Source organism: Eurosta solidaginis, chromosome 4 (assembly GCF_040869045.1).
Source record: "Eurosta solidaginis isolate ZX-2024a chromosome 4, ASM4086904v1, whole genome shotgun sequence".
NCBI classification, from domain to species: domain Eukaryota; kingdom Metazoa; phylum Arthropoda; class Insecta; order Diptera; family Tephritidae; genus Eurosta; species Eurosta solidaginis.
Window position 1 is genome coordinate 190,262,608 of NC_090322.1, and position 15,742 is coordinate 190,278,349.

Consider the following 15,742-nt stretch of genomic DNA (forward strand, 5'->3'; position numbering starts at 1 on the left):
GGCAGATCATTAATAAAAAGAGTAAAAAGCAATGGGCCTAAATAACTGCCCTGAGGTACACCAGAGGCAACATTAATTGATTTTGAAATAATATTTTTATAAAGCACCTTTTGGGTTCTATTGGAAAGATAGCTTGAGAGCCATGAAGTCAGATTCTTCGGAAAGCCCAGTAAATCAAGCTTCAGAATCAGAAGTTCGTGATTCACTGAATCAAAAGCTTTACTACAATCCGTATAAATCACATCTGTTTGCTTTCTAGCCAAAAAACCATCCCGAACTAGAGAGATAAACTCAAGTAGGTTTGTGGTGGTTGATCTACATCTCGCAAACCCATGCTGAAAGGGTGATAATATGGAAGTACATGAATGTTGCAGCTGACAGGTAATTATTTGTTCAAACATTTTAGGAATAGCTGAAAGCTTAGCAATTCCCCTATAATTCTCAATATTAGATCTACTACCTTTTTTGTGCAGAGGTATGATAAATGACTGTTTCCAAATTGATGGAAATGACGCCGATTGCAAAGATAAATTGAACAATTTTACGATCGGTTCTGTTAAGTTCACAGCACAGAACTTAAGCACACAGCCAGGAATACCATCGGGCCCTGGAGAAAAAATGGGTTTCAGAGCTAAAAAACTCTGAAGTACAGTGGCACTATCAATGACTGGATTGAGAATACAGTTAGAACTAACTATCTATTGGTCACACCAATGGAGTTTAAATAGTTTTCCACCTGGTCCTTCCAACGGAGTGGGGTCCGCCCTCTACCTCTGCTTCCATAGGCGGGTTCCGACAGAAACACTTTCTTGGCCGGTGCATCATCTCTCATTCGCATAACATGGCCTAGCCAGCGCAGTCGCTGCGTTTTAATTCGCTGGACTATGTGGATGTCTGCGTAGAGCTCGTACAGCTTATCATTCAATCTTCGGTACTCACCATCGCCATCGCCAACGCGTAGAGGTGCATAATTCTTTCGAAGAACTTTTCTCTCGAACACTCCCAAAGCCGCTTCATCTGCTGTTGTCATGGTCCATGCCTCTGCCCGATATAGCAGGACGGGTACGATAAGTGACTTGTAGAGTATGATTTTCGTTCGCCGAGAGAGGACTTTACTTTTCAATTGCCTACCTAGTCCAAAGTAGCATTTATTGGCAAGATTAATTCTTCGCTGGATTTCAGTGCTGATGTTGTTGCTAGTGTTGATGCTGGTTCCCAAATAAACGAAGTCTTACTATTTCGAAATTATGGCTGCCAACAGTAGCGTGGTTGCCAAGGCGCGTATGCGCTCTTTGCTCGATTACAGCAGGTACTTCGTTTTGTCCTCATTCACCATCAAACCCATCTTTACCGCTTCTTTTTCCATTTTGGAGTAAGCAGAACTAACAGCGCGGGTGTTTAGGCCGATGATACCAATGTCATCAGCATATGCCAATAATTGCATAAGATGTCATAATTAGAGCTAGCTTAATAACCGTAGTAAGCTTTAATATGAAATCATGACGAGATATATCAAAAGGATTAGGCGCTGTGTTAGACAAAAGCCAAACTTTACTAAGATAGCGAGAATTGCCCAAAACCGGCAGGGATGGTATGTAAATAAAATTTTTATTTTTTATTTAACCCTCCCTCGTGGATAAAAGATTAAAAAATGGGGTACTTACAACAATTTTTTTTATTATTTACAACAACGAAATTTCTTAGGTCTGATATTCACACAAGTGGACAATTGTACGGTTTACCATCACGACAGCAATACTCACGGCCCGCTGCCAAATTTGTATGCACCCAATGATTTCGACAATTTTTAATGAAGAGATAAGCGCGCTCTTTTCGACAATCACGATTCATGGATGCGCAAAGTATTGTAGCAGAGTTGGGCAGATGCTGCACTAACTGTAAGAAATATCAATAAAGTGCTATTATAAACAAAGAATCGGAAATAAAAAAGAACCCAATCTACTTACCGTCTCTAAACACTTGGTCTGACACTGCTTTTGTCCAACGGAATTGCATGCAAAGGTGCGATCTAATTCGTTGGTTATCACTGGCGTACCTTGGGGTTGTTCTCCTGTGCCGCGTTTAAATTGTGAGGTGAGAAAGATACCACAAGTGCAAGGTACTGGATGATTACTTTCTGTTGTTGCTGTTGTTTTAACAACTTTTTTGCTGGTCGCTTTAGTTGGCGTAACAACACGACGTGGTGCAATCAACGCTTCTGGTTCAGGTAATGGAAAGAGCTCTTCGATTGCATCGTCTGTTTTCTCGGCTTTAACATTTTGATCTAATTCAGGATCAATGAGGATTTCTTTCAATGATGATTCTTGCGCCGCTTCTTCCAATGTGTTATTTAGCAAAGGTTTTATGTGCGGTAGAGCGTCAGCGGTCGCTGATGTTCCATCTATTAACCTGTTCAATACCAGATATTGTCGCAACGCGTCATCGTCCTCAACCAGCAATTTTTCAAGATCTTGCGGATGAATGGTTGCTGCGACTTCGATAGTATCGCTTTTATTATCTGCCGTGAGCTCGTGCAATTCTTTCTGCGCTGCGTCTGCTGGCATTGGTGGGGTGGGTTCGTGTGTGTTTATCGCCTCTGTGGGCGCTAATGCGTGAAGCGGCTTTGAAGGCATAGTGGTGTTTGTTGTTGTGCTCATATGCGAGTTCGGGCTCATACTAGGACTTGCGCTTATATTCGCGTTAGAGCTCGTCGCCTTGCTCAGGTCCGTTATCATACTGGAGCTTGTGGGGCTTGGGCGTGTGCTACTTGAAATGGAAGGCAACTCTCGTATAACGCCTGATCTAATGTTATAGCGTTTCTCTTTGACTACATTAGGTTTGCCATAAATGCCTTTTTTGTATGCAATTTTCATTGTGCCCGCTTCCACATCTATGCTCACGTCCAATACTACCCCCACCATAAGTATAGTAGTCCATATAGATGCTCTGACAAATAGGCTCTTCAAATATACTGTGTGAAAACAAAAAGAATTATTACTTACTATAGGAAAGGCTTTTTAAAAAAGTTGTCTTTTACCCATATCGCGAATTTTTTCCAATTATAACAATTCTTCTCCCAATGCTGTAAAATATATGTTCACTCCACAGCATGGCTAGAGGTTTAAATATATCAATGTTTGAAGTCTATAACGCAAACTTTAAGCTTCCGACTGACCGCTTTCAGTTACGCTAAGCATTTTTTTGTCAACTTTAGCTCTTCATTTTCTGTTGAGTCGGCAAGGCTGTTTGGTGTATTTTCAGTGGAATTCTTAGCCACTGACAGTGGCCAAGAAGTTCAAGTTCAACAGTTGCTCTAAAACTGGGTCAAGTTGAAGCGAAAGTAAAGTATTTTTTATAAAATAAAATAAAATGCTCATCACGCCCAGTGGGGCAGCAGTGATACAAATGACCGAGGTGAGTCTTTATTTGACTATCTCTTAGGCACTAATCTAAGTATATGTAATTGGGGAAATGATCCCACTTTCATTACGAGGAACCGCGAAGAGGTCCTTGATATAACACTGGTCACAGACTCTTTCAGTGACCTGATAGTTTCATGGAGAGTTCTAAAGGAGCACTCCTTTTCTGACCATAGATATATAAGTTTTTCTATATCACAGCGCACGCAAGTCCTAAGTACATACAAAATATTAGAAGAACTAACTGGGGCTACCATAAGAAGATAATAGGTAAAAAGCTATCTGAAGAGGTACGAGCCCCAGAAAGCGAGGAGGAGCTAGACGTGTTTGTAAATAATTTCAGTCAAAAATGTAGGAATGCTTTAGATAGGGCTTGCCCGACAAAAGGTTTTGGAAACTCACAAACCACCATGGTGGTCGTCTGATCTTGATAAGCTTAGGAAGTCATGTAGGGCGGCCTTTAATAAAGCAAAGCATGATGGACATGAATCCTTATGGGCTGCTTATAAAGCGAAAATAAATATATATAAAAAAGCAATCCGGGATGGAAAGCGATCCTCCTGGAGGGATTTCTGCGGCAGGATTGCATCCACATCCGCGGCCTACCGGTTAAGGAAAATGCTATCGAAATCTCCAACTCAGCTAAGTTACGTCCAAAAGCCGGATGGGCACTGGACGGACTCCAGCGCTGAAACCATAAACTTGCTAATGGATACGCACTTCCCAGCAAGTACGGGCGTTGTCAGCGGAGGGTCACCTAATGATCAGCTGATAAGCGAAATCACAGATGATAAAAGGATAGATTGGGCTTTACAGACCTTCAAGCCCTATAAATCGTCGGGCCCGGATGGAATTTTTCCGGCTCAGAGCCAGTATACTGCCGAACTTATAGGGCCCTGGATTAAAGGGATGTTTATAGGTTATCTTAGGCTCAATTACGTACCAGTATCGTGGAGGGAAGTCAACGTGGTCTTTATCCCCAAGGCAGGGAAACCCTCCCACTCTAAACCAAATTATTATAGGCCTTTAAGCTTATCTTCTTTTCTGCTTAAAGCGCCGAAAGGCTTCTAGAGGACCACATCAGGAGGAGGATTGAGCCGTCGCTTCTTTCGCAAGCTCAGCATGCCTATACTAAGGGCAGGTCAACTGACACGGCCTTGCACTCACTGGTATCCGCTATCGAAAGGTCACTAGACCTCAAGGAATACACATTGGTGGCATTTCTAGATATAGCGGGTGCCTTCAACAACGTTCTCCCGGAGGCCATCACCTCGGCACTGACCGATCTGGGGGTGGACGCGTGCCTGGTGGAGTTTATATACAATCTGCTTACGCGTAGGCAGATGAAAACTGAGCTAGGTGGATGCGTGATCCGCAGACCGGTCGGCAGAGGCACTCCGCAGGGAGGTGTTCTCTCTCCGCTACTTTGGGTGGTTACCGTCAACCAACTACTGCGCCTCATGGAATCAGAAGGTCACCAAGTGATCGCGTATGCAGATGACATCTGCGTCACCATGCGAAGGAAATTTCCGCAAACTCTTTGCAACCTAATGGAAGGGGCACTATCCAAAATTTCGCACTGGGCCACAGCCACAGGCTTGGAAGTCAACCCGGATAAAACCGAGCTTGTCCTCTTCACGAGGAGGTACAAAGTACCAAATCTAACCCCGCCAAGAATTGGGGTAAGTTTTTAGCGTTTAGCGATCGAGTCAAGTATTTGGGAGTAATTCTGGATAGGAAGATATTATGGAGTGATCATATAGTGGAGCGATGCAAGAAGGCAGCAGCAGCGCTGTTCACCTGCAAGAGGGCAATTGGCACCTCCTGCGGATTCTCCCCCAAGGTGACATACTGGATTTATTTTTCATATTTCATATTTTCATATTTCATATCTTTATTAAGTCAAATGGTAACAACCTTACTGACTAGATTACAGGTTAACTTAGTACTAGTTTAACAATTTTAAAGTAAGATTTACTGAGATAAGTAATAGGACTCAATGCGTGCCTTAAACAGAGACCTTGGTATGGCAAAGTCCAGGTCAAGGCTTCTGGATAGGCGATTAAATTCTACAAGACCTCTTATAAGAGGTGCGAAACTGAAGTAATTCGAACGCAGCACTTCAACGCGGAATGTACTGTGAAAGCGGCGAGCTCTGTTAGGGACATTGAAATTATACAGCCATTGTGCGCCCGATTCTTCTTTATGGTGCCTTGGTCTGGTGGCCTGCACTAGCTAAAACTACCTAACTTAAGACGCTTCAAAAGGTGCAACGGAGTTCGGAGCTCTGCATCACCGGGACTCTCGGCTCCACTCCATCTGAAGCACTCAACACAATGCTATACCTTCTACCTCTTGACCTGGTGGCGAAGGAAATAGCGGCCATCACCGCTCTACGCATAAGGGAAACAGGTCTCTGGTCAAAAGGATCTAGTGGACACGCAACAATCCTGGGCACGAACGCCCCAGTCCCAATACCGGTGCGCACTGACTACTGCACGCCAATAAACGTCTTCGTTAAAAACTATAGTATATATATACCATCGCGACAGGACTAGAATACCAGACAACACACGGTATCGAGTGCCATCAACATATTCACGGATGGTTCTAAGCTTGACGGGAATGTGGGAGCAGGCCTCTTTTCGCCGGATCTGGGTCTAGAGGTCTCTTTTCGCCTACCAGATTACTGTAGTGTTTACCAAGCGGAAATGCTGGCAATACACAGGGCTGTGAACCATCTAAGGTCTATGCCTAAGGATGGTAAACGGGTGTTTATTTTCTCAGACAGCCAGGCCGCATTAAAGGCCCTGGACTCATTCGTCGACAACGCAAAGTCTGTCACTGAATGCCGCAAATCTCTTAACGAGATGGCTCAGCACTTCAGTATCAGCCTTATATGGGTACCTGGGCACAGGGATATTGAAGGCAATTGCAGAGCAGACGAGCTGGCCAGAAGAGGCACCACCGACCATATCCTTCCGGGAAATGATTCGATAGGTATACCCATGGCCACTTTCAGGCTTCGTGTGAACACAAGCACTATAAGAATCGCAAATGGACTATGGTCAGCCATATCATCGTGTGAAATCCAGGCAAACCTGGCCCTCATATGACAAGGGGCGCACAGAAGCGCTTTGGATTTTAAACAAATCAATTCTATCGTCCCTGATAAGGGTTCTTACAGGGCATTGCTTAATAGGCATGCATGGTGCTAGAATGGGGGTAACGACCTTCGACTATTGTCGCAGCTGCAGATGTACAGAAGAGGAAGACAGCGTCCAGCACCTTCTCTGTCACTGTCCAGCGCTTTGTAGGCGTAGGATGGCTATCCTTGGTAAACCTTTTCTACATGATCTCGCTGAGGTCTCTTGCTATGAAGTAAAGGCTCTAGCAAAATTTATAATTTCCACGAGGTGGTTTGACCCGCTTTAGGCAGAGTAGGGGTCCTCTTTGAGACCGTATAGGGCATTACAATGGGCCCACTGGTGGCCTAAGTAGTGAGCTGTTACCATAGTGTCCAGCTCAGCCCTTGCAACCTAACCTAACCTAACCTAGCGCATACTCCCCAGGGAAACGCGAGTCACTCTGGCTCAACTTCGTTCTGGATACTGTAACAGGTTAAACTCTTACACATCCAGAATCAACCCCGACATACAAAATGTATGCCTCGCTTGCAATGTGTCCCCACATGACACCAACCATCTCTTTAATTGTAATGTTGAACCAACTCTTCTAACACCCCTTTCATTATGGTCCACCCCTGTCGAAACAGCAAGTTTCCTTGGACTCCCGTTAGAGGATATTGATGACAATTTGTGATCGGTCGCAGCTATTAGGTGGGGCGAAACATTGCTACAACAACAACAACCAAATGTCATGCTCTACTGTAGATTTTACAGTGTAGAAGAACGCAATCTGCTCTGAGAGAAGTTGCTCAAGAGAAATGTCGTCCTCGGTGTTGTAATGTTCCCAACTACCACTTATCCAGACTGAACTTTGATACAATGAACGTATACTGCACGGTGCGAAGAAAACTTTTTAAAAAACTAATAATACCAACTTTCTTGCGGCGGAACGGCTTAGAAGGTTCAATGTGGCATAATTAAATCGTTTCCGAGATGGTGGGGCTGCTACCTTAATGGTGCTTGCTACCGGAATGTACCGGATATATATCCGGCAGAAGGCCATCACCACCGATAACACTCGCCAAAATATTGGTAACGTTTTACAAGGGGTTGTGTAGCGCAACCTTTTTAGGTTGGCAGCGCAATATATAGCTTCGCCAAACCCAATTGTCAACCTCACCTATCCGTGGCGAATCCTGTTTCATTAACAGCCGAGGCTCTGGCAAACCCGAACTCCTCATGGATCTAGGGGGTGGGAGGGCGGCTTGGCCTAGAATGTCGCATGTGGGTATAACAAATCGTTCCCGAGATGGTCGGGCTTGGTACCGGAACGTACCGGATCTGCATCCGGCAAAGTACCATCAACTCGATAACACTCCCCAAGGCCTTCGGGGAGCGTTCTTATCGCTACAGCAACAACAACGGTGCACCAACTAATTTTTATCAAAAATTATCAAAGGTGGTATCAAAAGACGCGGCTCGAGCTCCGTTTTTAGAATCTGAAAGCGAAAATATAAATATATAAATTTTTATTTCTGTCAAAACATATAAGCAAAAAATCGGTTCAAATTTTCATGTGGTTGTTGTCTTTTTTACCAGATTTGTTGTACACACGCACACTAATGCAAAGAGGTGTTCTGCGCGCATTTAGTTTTGATCCCCAAACCGGTGTCGGACCCACCCAGGGCGAAGGCCGCCAACGCATAAAGGTGTTCTGTAGTGGTGGGTACTGACACTATTTTTTGAGTGTTAACACAGTAGCACAGGCACACTTTGCAGTGTTAACGCATTGTGTTGACACAATTGTGTTATAACTGATTATCGATAGTCGATATGAGTGTAGGCACAATATCAGAGCACAGTACTGTGTTACTTACCTCTAACGCCACGTTTGACGTCATATCATCTGATCAAGAGGATAGTAAGTGCCCCTGTGGACATTGTACAGGTCTACAAGTAGGATATGTAGCAGCACGCACATACACAGCCACGCTCACCTGATAGAATGCTTGTTCTTGTTCGTTTTTTTTGTGGATGCTATTTGGCACTGTTGTACTTCTTAGGACCAAAAAAAGTTTAGTAGCTGCTATCGAAAACTGCTTAAAATTTTTTTTCTTATATTACAAAGAAATATACTTATTTACTTTCAAACGAGCACTTAATTACATCTCTCTTTAATAACCATATATTTTGGACAATTTTAATTAACAAATTGTGATACTTTATTACCGGGGACGATTGCTAAAACACGACCAAAACCGTCGGGGGAGGTATTAATAGACGCGTTTTGGCCTCGCTTCAAATAATTCGACTACTTTTTCTCTTCGGACTATTGACAACAGGACAAAACGCGTCTATTCATTTATCTTTCCGATTTTTTGGACGGGTTATTGCAGTCGACCTCGGTTTCAAACTGTTTTTCGCGGAGAACTTTTGAACGGGTAGAAAAACTTAACTCACGTGTCTGTATTCTTAATACTGAAATAACTACGCGTCCTCAGATACCCCAATTGAAGACTTTTTTATAATTTTCTGAAGGACCAATATGGGTGCACTTAAAATTTCCTACTAAATTCGTTCAAAAAAATTTACCATCACAGCAACCCATATCTGATATTCCGACCCCTTTTTTCTTCCCTGTGTCGCTTTTGACGAAGCAACCCCGGTAATTTTGACACTTCGTTCAGTGTCAAAACTCATGTTCCACGCAGGTTCCACTGGATTCCACGCTAGTTTGACACTGACCGAAGTGTCAAACTGCCGTGTGTTAGAAAGGGAAAGAAATTGTTTCCCTCTCATACATATCATACTTGTAAACCTGTACAATGCCTGTGGACACTATTTTTTTTATGAAAAAATTAAAATAAAATAAAAATTATGAGAGCGCAGTGAGAATTTTAAAATCTTTTGAAATGTCATTATCCTCTCACCGGTTTTATTTTGTAATATTTGTATCATGTGTATAAATATGTTTTGAGTGAAGGGTCATTGGAAAGCAATACAATCAACACACAAGCACAATAGACTATGTATGTATGTGCACTTACGATCTGAGTGTCATTCTCTGTGCTATAGAGTGTGTTACTGTGTTATGAGCATTTACCAGTTTGAGCGGCATTGCACAGTCAGCTTTGTGCCATCGAGTGTGCCACTGTGTTATAAATTAATCGATAAGTGTGCGTGTGCGTGCCGCACATTACTGAGTGTTAACACAATAACACAGCACAGTGCTGTGTTACTCAGCCTTAGTGTTCTGTGCAAAAAAAAAACTATGGATCGGGTTCCATATTTCGTGGTCATTTTACGGTTTTTTGTAAATAACCTTAGACAGTTTTGATTTCCGCTTTTGGATTATTAAAACGGAGGTCGAGACACGTCTTTTGATACCACTTTTGATAAAAATTAGGTGGTGCACCGTCTTGTTAAACGTTACCAAAATATTCGCGAAGTGTCCTTATAGTTACAACAACAATGAAAACAAATTTAAATTTAAATGCAGCGGTCTCTTGGTAATCGCATAAATTTCCGAGAATAGGGAATTCTCTTACCTCTTCTTCAATTTTCATATTAAAAATTACCGAATGCGTCTAATATCTTTTAATAACCGCAATATTTTTGACTTCGATTTTCGGATTCGCGATCCTGGATACAAAGTGCGTCTTTTGCTACCCCTATTGATTTTTTTGGACGTGGATTAGGAATCATGTCTTCAAATTTGAGATCCCAAGAAAATCCCGAAACTTTAATATACATAACCCCGAGATTTCTGGACGGCATATGGCTCGGGATTCCTGGGATTTGATGCCATACTTCCAAAGCAAGGCGAATTCAGTACCAGGTGGTGTTATCCCATCAGCTGATTGCTTCTTCTTGATAATTTTTCATACAAAGCCTTGTACAACAAAATGTCAGTTAATCGAAATATATGACCATTTTCTTTTGACTTGACATTCATCTGCAAGCGCGAATTGATTGAATTCGATTTGCCACCACCTGGTATAGAATCGCTTTGCTTCCAAAGGCAAATTCATGTAATCATCCAAGGCGAATCCATACCAGGTGGTGCAAAGCGAATTCAACCAATTCGCCGTGCAGAAGAATGTCAAGTCAAACGAAAATTTTCATTGATTTCGAATAACTGACATATTGTTGTACCAAGGCGAATCCATACCAGGTGGTGGCAAAGCGAATTCAACCAATTCGCCGTGCAGAAGAATGTCAAGTCAAAAGAAAATTTTCATTGATTTCGATTAACTGGCATATTGTTGTACAAGGCTCTGTATGAAAAATTATCAAGAAGAAGCAATCAGCTGTTGGGATAACACCACTGTGAAGTTATCTACTTATAACAAATATACTTGTTATATTTTAAATTTATTCTTATTATATTATTTAAAAATAAAGTTTAAATAAATTATTGAAAATTATATAGAAAATTATTATTTTCTATAACCACCTCTACTGAATTCGCCTTGTTGTTGTACAAGGCTTTAAGCCGGAGTCATTGGTGCCGTATGTCGTATCGCTGTATCCGTATCCCTAACGTAATCAGCTGTTTATCGTTACGACGGTAAACCAAAACCCAATTGGTTGGCTACGATACGGTTACGACCTTAGCGGCACCAATAATCGATTGCATTGATTCTCATAAGGTTGGTCGAATCAGCTGTTAAAAGGTTACCGATACGGTTACCAATAAAGCACCAACGTCTCCAGCTTTATATGGAAAATTATAAAGAAGCAATCAGCTGTTGGGATAACACCACCTCTACTGAATTCGCCTTGTAATCATCTGTCTCTTTAAAGCGAAGAAAGTAGCAAGTTGGAACAAGTGCAGTATACGGACAGTGCTGATATAAAAAAACGAAAAGTTGAGATCGATAGGTATTAATAAAAGAAACATAACGATATATTTGTTTTGTTGGGCAAACAACAACAACAAAAGTTATTAAAGGTCAAAGTTCATAATAAGCTTTTTTTTAATCTAAATTACTTCTAAAGTATTGAACCGATTATCAACGTCGTTGGATAGGTATTTCCAATACCTTCCGTTTGATGTATATCCTAAGTATATAACTGCAAAGAATTTCCTGAAATAATATAGTTTTTTAAAAAACATATCAAAATTTTTAAAAACTTAATTTTTTTTAATTTAATTGCTGTATTAAATATATGAAAATATAGTTTGATGGTAGATGGGAAATAATTTAAGCTTTCATTTAAAATTATATATAATATCCTTAGTCCCATCAATGCAATACCAACTGTCCTGTTCCTGGTATACCAAAACTTAATTTTGGGCAAATTAACAGTAACTCTGCGCAGAACACCTGGTATTTGTTTCCTTTATGTGCAGAACACCTTCGGCCTTTATTTAAATAACCCTGGGCTACGCTATTCCAGGTCCGGGTGGTTGCCTGAACCGTGGCAACATGCCACGGTACGCACTCTTTTGCACGTTTTTAGGTACAGCCTAATAAAATTACCACAACCATGTTTTGAAAATGGCAATACGGCCATACTGGCTTTATTTCCATTAGCAATTGGAAATAAGGCCATATGGCTTTATTTCTCAAACTGATTGGAAATAAAGCCGTATGGCGTTATTGCGTATGGCTTTATTGCACCCCACCGTCATCCACAGTATTTCTGCGCAGAATACTTTCATTTATACAAAGCCCCTTAAAAAATAAGTATTTATTTTGTAACTTACGTTTAACTCACGCCGACATATCGACCTCATAATCATCTTCATCTTCATTCTCTACAAGTCGTGGGTTGCATGGGTTGTAAAGGTTCCCAGCCATTTTAAAAAATGTTGTTAAAGGGTCAATATTAGTAGCCTTGCAATGCCGCAAAAAAATAAATTTTGCCAAATAGCCCCAAAAGAATTGCTTTTTGCTGTGGAATTGGGGCATAAAGACCTTGGCATGCCTCCATAACCCTTCGATCGTATTTGTATGCTGGCCAGTTTCGGGGTCTTTAAAGTTGAGCGAGTGGTTCACTTTAAAATGTACATAACCCTCATCCTGTAAGCAATCATATGCCTATAAACGATATAAATAAATGTATATTTATAAATGAATGAAATATATAATTATCAAATCAACGAACCTTCCAGAAATAATCCGACTATGACCACGCCCACTTTTTCGATATCGAAAATTACGAAAAATTTAAAACACAACTATGCTACCGGGTAAAATCCATTCTTTTATGATTTGCAGCAAAGTATCTTTGTCCCTTTTCTCCACAGGTACCATAAAACATCGGTTAGTTCCCCTCTCCACCCCACCGAACACCCATTGCCCTTCTACACGATGACCAAAAATTTTGAAAATCGGTTCGATACTTAAAGAGAAATTTAAATTAAAAAAATGCTTCATATGAACTTTGACCCTTAATAACTCCTGTTATTGTCATTTGCCCACAAAAAAAATTGTGTAGTTATATTTACCTTGACCATGTCTATCAACCCTCATACTTCTTTTTTGATTTTGGAATTGTCCGTATACTGCACTTAAGCCATAATTTCAACTGTTAAGTCTAAAGTTATGTTTATATTTACAAAACACAGCATCTTTCGCGATTGTGACGATTTTTGTTTCGGCATAAAAACTCACGAATATGAGCAAATTCGGGAAAATTTTAGAATAGCACCCCCCGAGTTCGGGGTAAAACTTGGTATCAAATGAAGGAGGGAGCTGTCCCAATCACAAATATATATATTTTAAAGTGCGCAAACTTATAATTTAAAAGTTATTTGTTGTTAAAGTTTGCAAATTTCTATAGCACTTTAAATTACAATTATACATCTTTCAAAACCTTAATCCACATACATATCTATATAAATTGGCAACGATAAACTTAAATTGCATTTTTGTATATTTCACATTTCATTTTTGCATTGTTTTTACTTATTATAAATGTTTTTATTAAATCAATAGCGCTTTTGTAGCAACATACACATTTATATATATATTTTATTGATGACTTTACAAAGCTGTGCTGCCACAAAAAAACAAATATAAATATTACCTTACCACCTTTCAGTTAATAAAGAAAAATAAAAATATATATTTTTACTACTCATTTTGAACAGTTGAACCACCTTTCCGCGTAGGCGGCCTTCGACCGCTCTTATAAAAAGTAACCCTGGGCTACGCCATACCAAGTCCGGGTGTGTGGTATAACCGTGGCTACCGCCACGGTGATGTCCTTCTGCGTAGTACAACCTTCTGCTTCACTTGTTCTGTTTTTAAGATGTGGCAGCACATATTTGTAATGTCATAGAATATATATACGTATACACATATAAAAGTTGTATAGAAATATGCAAACTTTAACAACAAATAACTTTCAAATTATAAGTTTGTGATCGGGAGAACTCCCTCTTTCATTTGATACCAAGTTAACCCCGAACTCGGGGGGTGCTAAACTAAATCGCTGCCGCAAATGCATTTTGACACGCCCATAATTCCTACAGCATTAAGACACAAACAAAAAATAATAATTTTTTGAGTGTACCATTATTCACCAATTTCTGGCAGCACTATAATCAATTTTGACAGGTCTACCAAATCGGCTGTTCACCATCTGTTCTCGCGCGAATTCTAGAGTTGTGCTTTTTCGTTCATTTCAGAGATTCGAATCTTTCGTTCATTTTCTGATGAACGAACAAGTTGTTCTTTTTGTTCATCTGTTCTTTTTTTCAAGCAAATTTGATCACTGCTGCTCGCACCCGCAAAAAAGGCAACAAGGTATAGATGTGGGTGTGTATGCAGCAATGCTTTGTGTACGTATATTTAAATGAGTAATGAATAAATAAGTTTATATATGTATATGTATAATTAACTTCAAAAAAAGTTACAAATTTTTGAAGATTCAGGAAATTGAAAGAGTACAGACACAAATTGTACATAAATATGAACTTTTCAAGTTTAATAAATGTAATAATTAGATTTTTACAAAACATGTTTTTCATAAATAGTCCATACATACATTGTTTTAGCAGTGCCACACACAAAGATGGCCACACATATCTTTAGTGTAAGTGGCATCGTCGACATTCGTGCTCACTGTGAATTTCTGCGTATATATGTATGAATTTACAATGTTCGCGAACAAGAAGAGAGAAAGAATAACATTAGATAAAACGAACTAAAAGAACAAATGAACTAAAAGAACAAAAAGAACCGAAATCGAAGATCTAGTTCACTTGTTCAGTTGAGAGACCCGGTCAATTGAACAAGTTCAGAACGAAACGACCCAACTCTAGCGAATTCCAATTAACCGGCTTATTCAACAATTCCAATCCAATAAGAATTTTGCTTATTTATAACGCTTTCTGTTTGTATATTACTGATAAAAATGGGGTCCAATAATTCAGCGAATTCTATAAGGTAAAAAGCAAGCTCTTTATGCAAACAATTTAGCAAGGTTTAGTTCATTTATTCGTTAGACTAGAACAAAATGTAGAGAAAGGTACAGATAATATGGAAATATTAAAAGTTAGTGGGTATGAGGCGTTTCGAGCGGCAGTAGAGCGCCTGTCAGAAGGGAATAAACAGATAAACGTATATTTTACTGGTGAAAAGGATGCGACCGGCAAAAGTTGGTGCCCAGACTGTAATGAAGGTGAGAGACTATTGAGACATCCACACTGCACTTTTTACAATATGTTTCCCTTTATCTTTAAATATCTTTGTGTATAAAGCTGAACCATTTGTGCTATCGGCTTTGCAAGAACATGCTGATAAAAAATCAGTCTTTGTTGTTGTTGATGTTGGTCCGCGGGCATTGTAAGTTCATACTGAATTCCACACAATTATTGAAGTTATGATTGTCATCTTCATTTTATTTATATTTTTCTTTTAGCTGGAAGAACATGGAAAATCCCTTCCGTAAAGATACAATTGCACCAATTTCTGTTATACCTTCACTCGTGCGCTGGAAGTCGCCGGCTCGGTTAGACGGGGATCAGTGTGCGAAGCCAGCGTTGCTTGAAATGTTCTTTACGGAAGATGTAGATTAAAAGTACCGGTTGGTTTATTTCTTCGAACGTACGGATTTTAAGTTATATAAAATGTATTAGTTTATAAAAGACAAACTAAAGATAAAAATTTTTTATACGAACGTATGTATGTATGGTTATAAATAAATAATGTACCCGCCAGTCTTTATTCTGCCCAAAAA

The 15,742-nt window shown here is 40.1% G+C and overlaps 2 protein-coding genes across 2 annotated transcripts; one reads left to right on the forward strand and one right to left on the reverse strand.

Annotated features, from left to right (window-relative positions):
- Positions 1-1,657: 1,657 nt before the first annotated feature.
- On the reverse strand, positions 1,658-3,162 carry Fcp3C (Follicle cell protein 3C). The gene is made up of 3 exons (XM_067779643.1): positions 3,038-3,162; positions 1,968-2,971; positions 1,658-1,896 (listed from the first exon to the last, which is right to left on the reverse strand). The coding sequence occupies exons 1-3, from the start codon at positions 3,039-3,041 to the stop codon at positions 1,714-1,716; spliced, it is 1,191 nt and encodes a 396-aa protein (XP_067635744.1). The 5' UTR covers positions 3,042-3,162; the 3' UTR covers positions 1,658-1,713.
- An 11,635-nt stretch (positions 3,163-14,797) lies between these two features.
- Positions 14,798-15,742, forward strand: LOC137248735 (thioredoxin domain-containing protein 17). The gene is made up of 4 exons (XM_067779645.1): positions 14,798-14,949; positions 15,009-15,184; positions 15,264-15,348; positions 15,425-15,742. Exons 1-4 carry the CDS (start codon positions 14,918-14,920, stop codon positions 15,579-15,581), a joined length of 450 nt encoding a protein of 149 aa, XP_067635746.1. The 5' UTR covers positions 14,798-14,917; the 3' UTR covers positions 15,582-15,742.

Coding starts and splice junctions, on each gene's coding strand:
- Fcp3C (XM_067779643.1), bottom strand. Junction 1,897..1,967: donor AGACCAAGTGTTTAGAGACG/GTAAGTAGATTG, acceptor TATTTCTTACAG/TTAGTGCAGCATCTGCCCAA.
- LOC137248735 (XM_067779645.1), top strand. CDS start 14,918: ATGGGGTCCAATAATTCAGCGAATTCTATAAG. Junction 14,950..15,008: donor AATTCAGCGAATTCTATAAG/GTAAAAAGCAAG, acceptor TTTATTCGTTAG/ACTAGAACAAAATGTAGAGA. Junction 15,185..15,263: donor GTGCCCAGACTGTAATGAAG/GTGAGAGACTAT, acceptor TTGTGTATAAAG/CTGAACCATTTGTGCTATCG.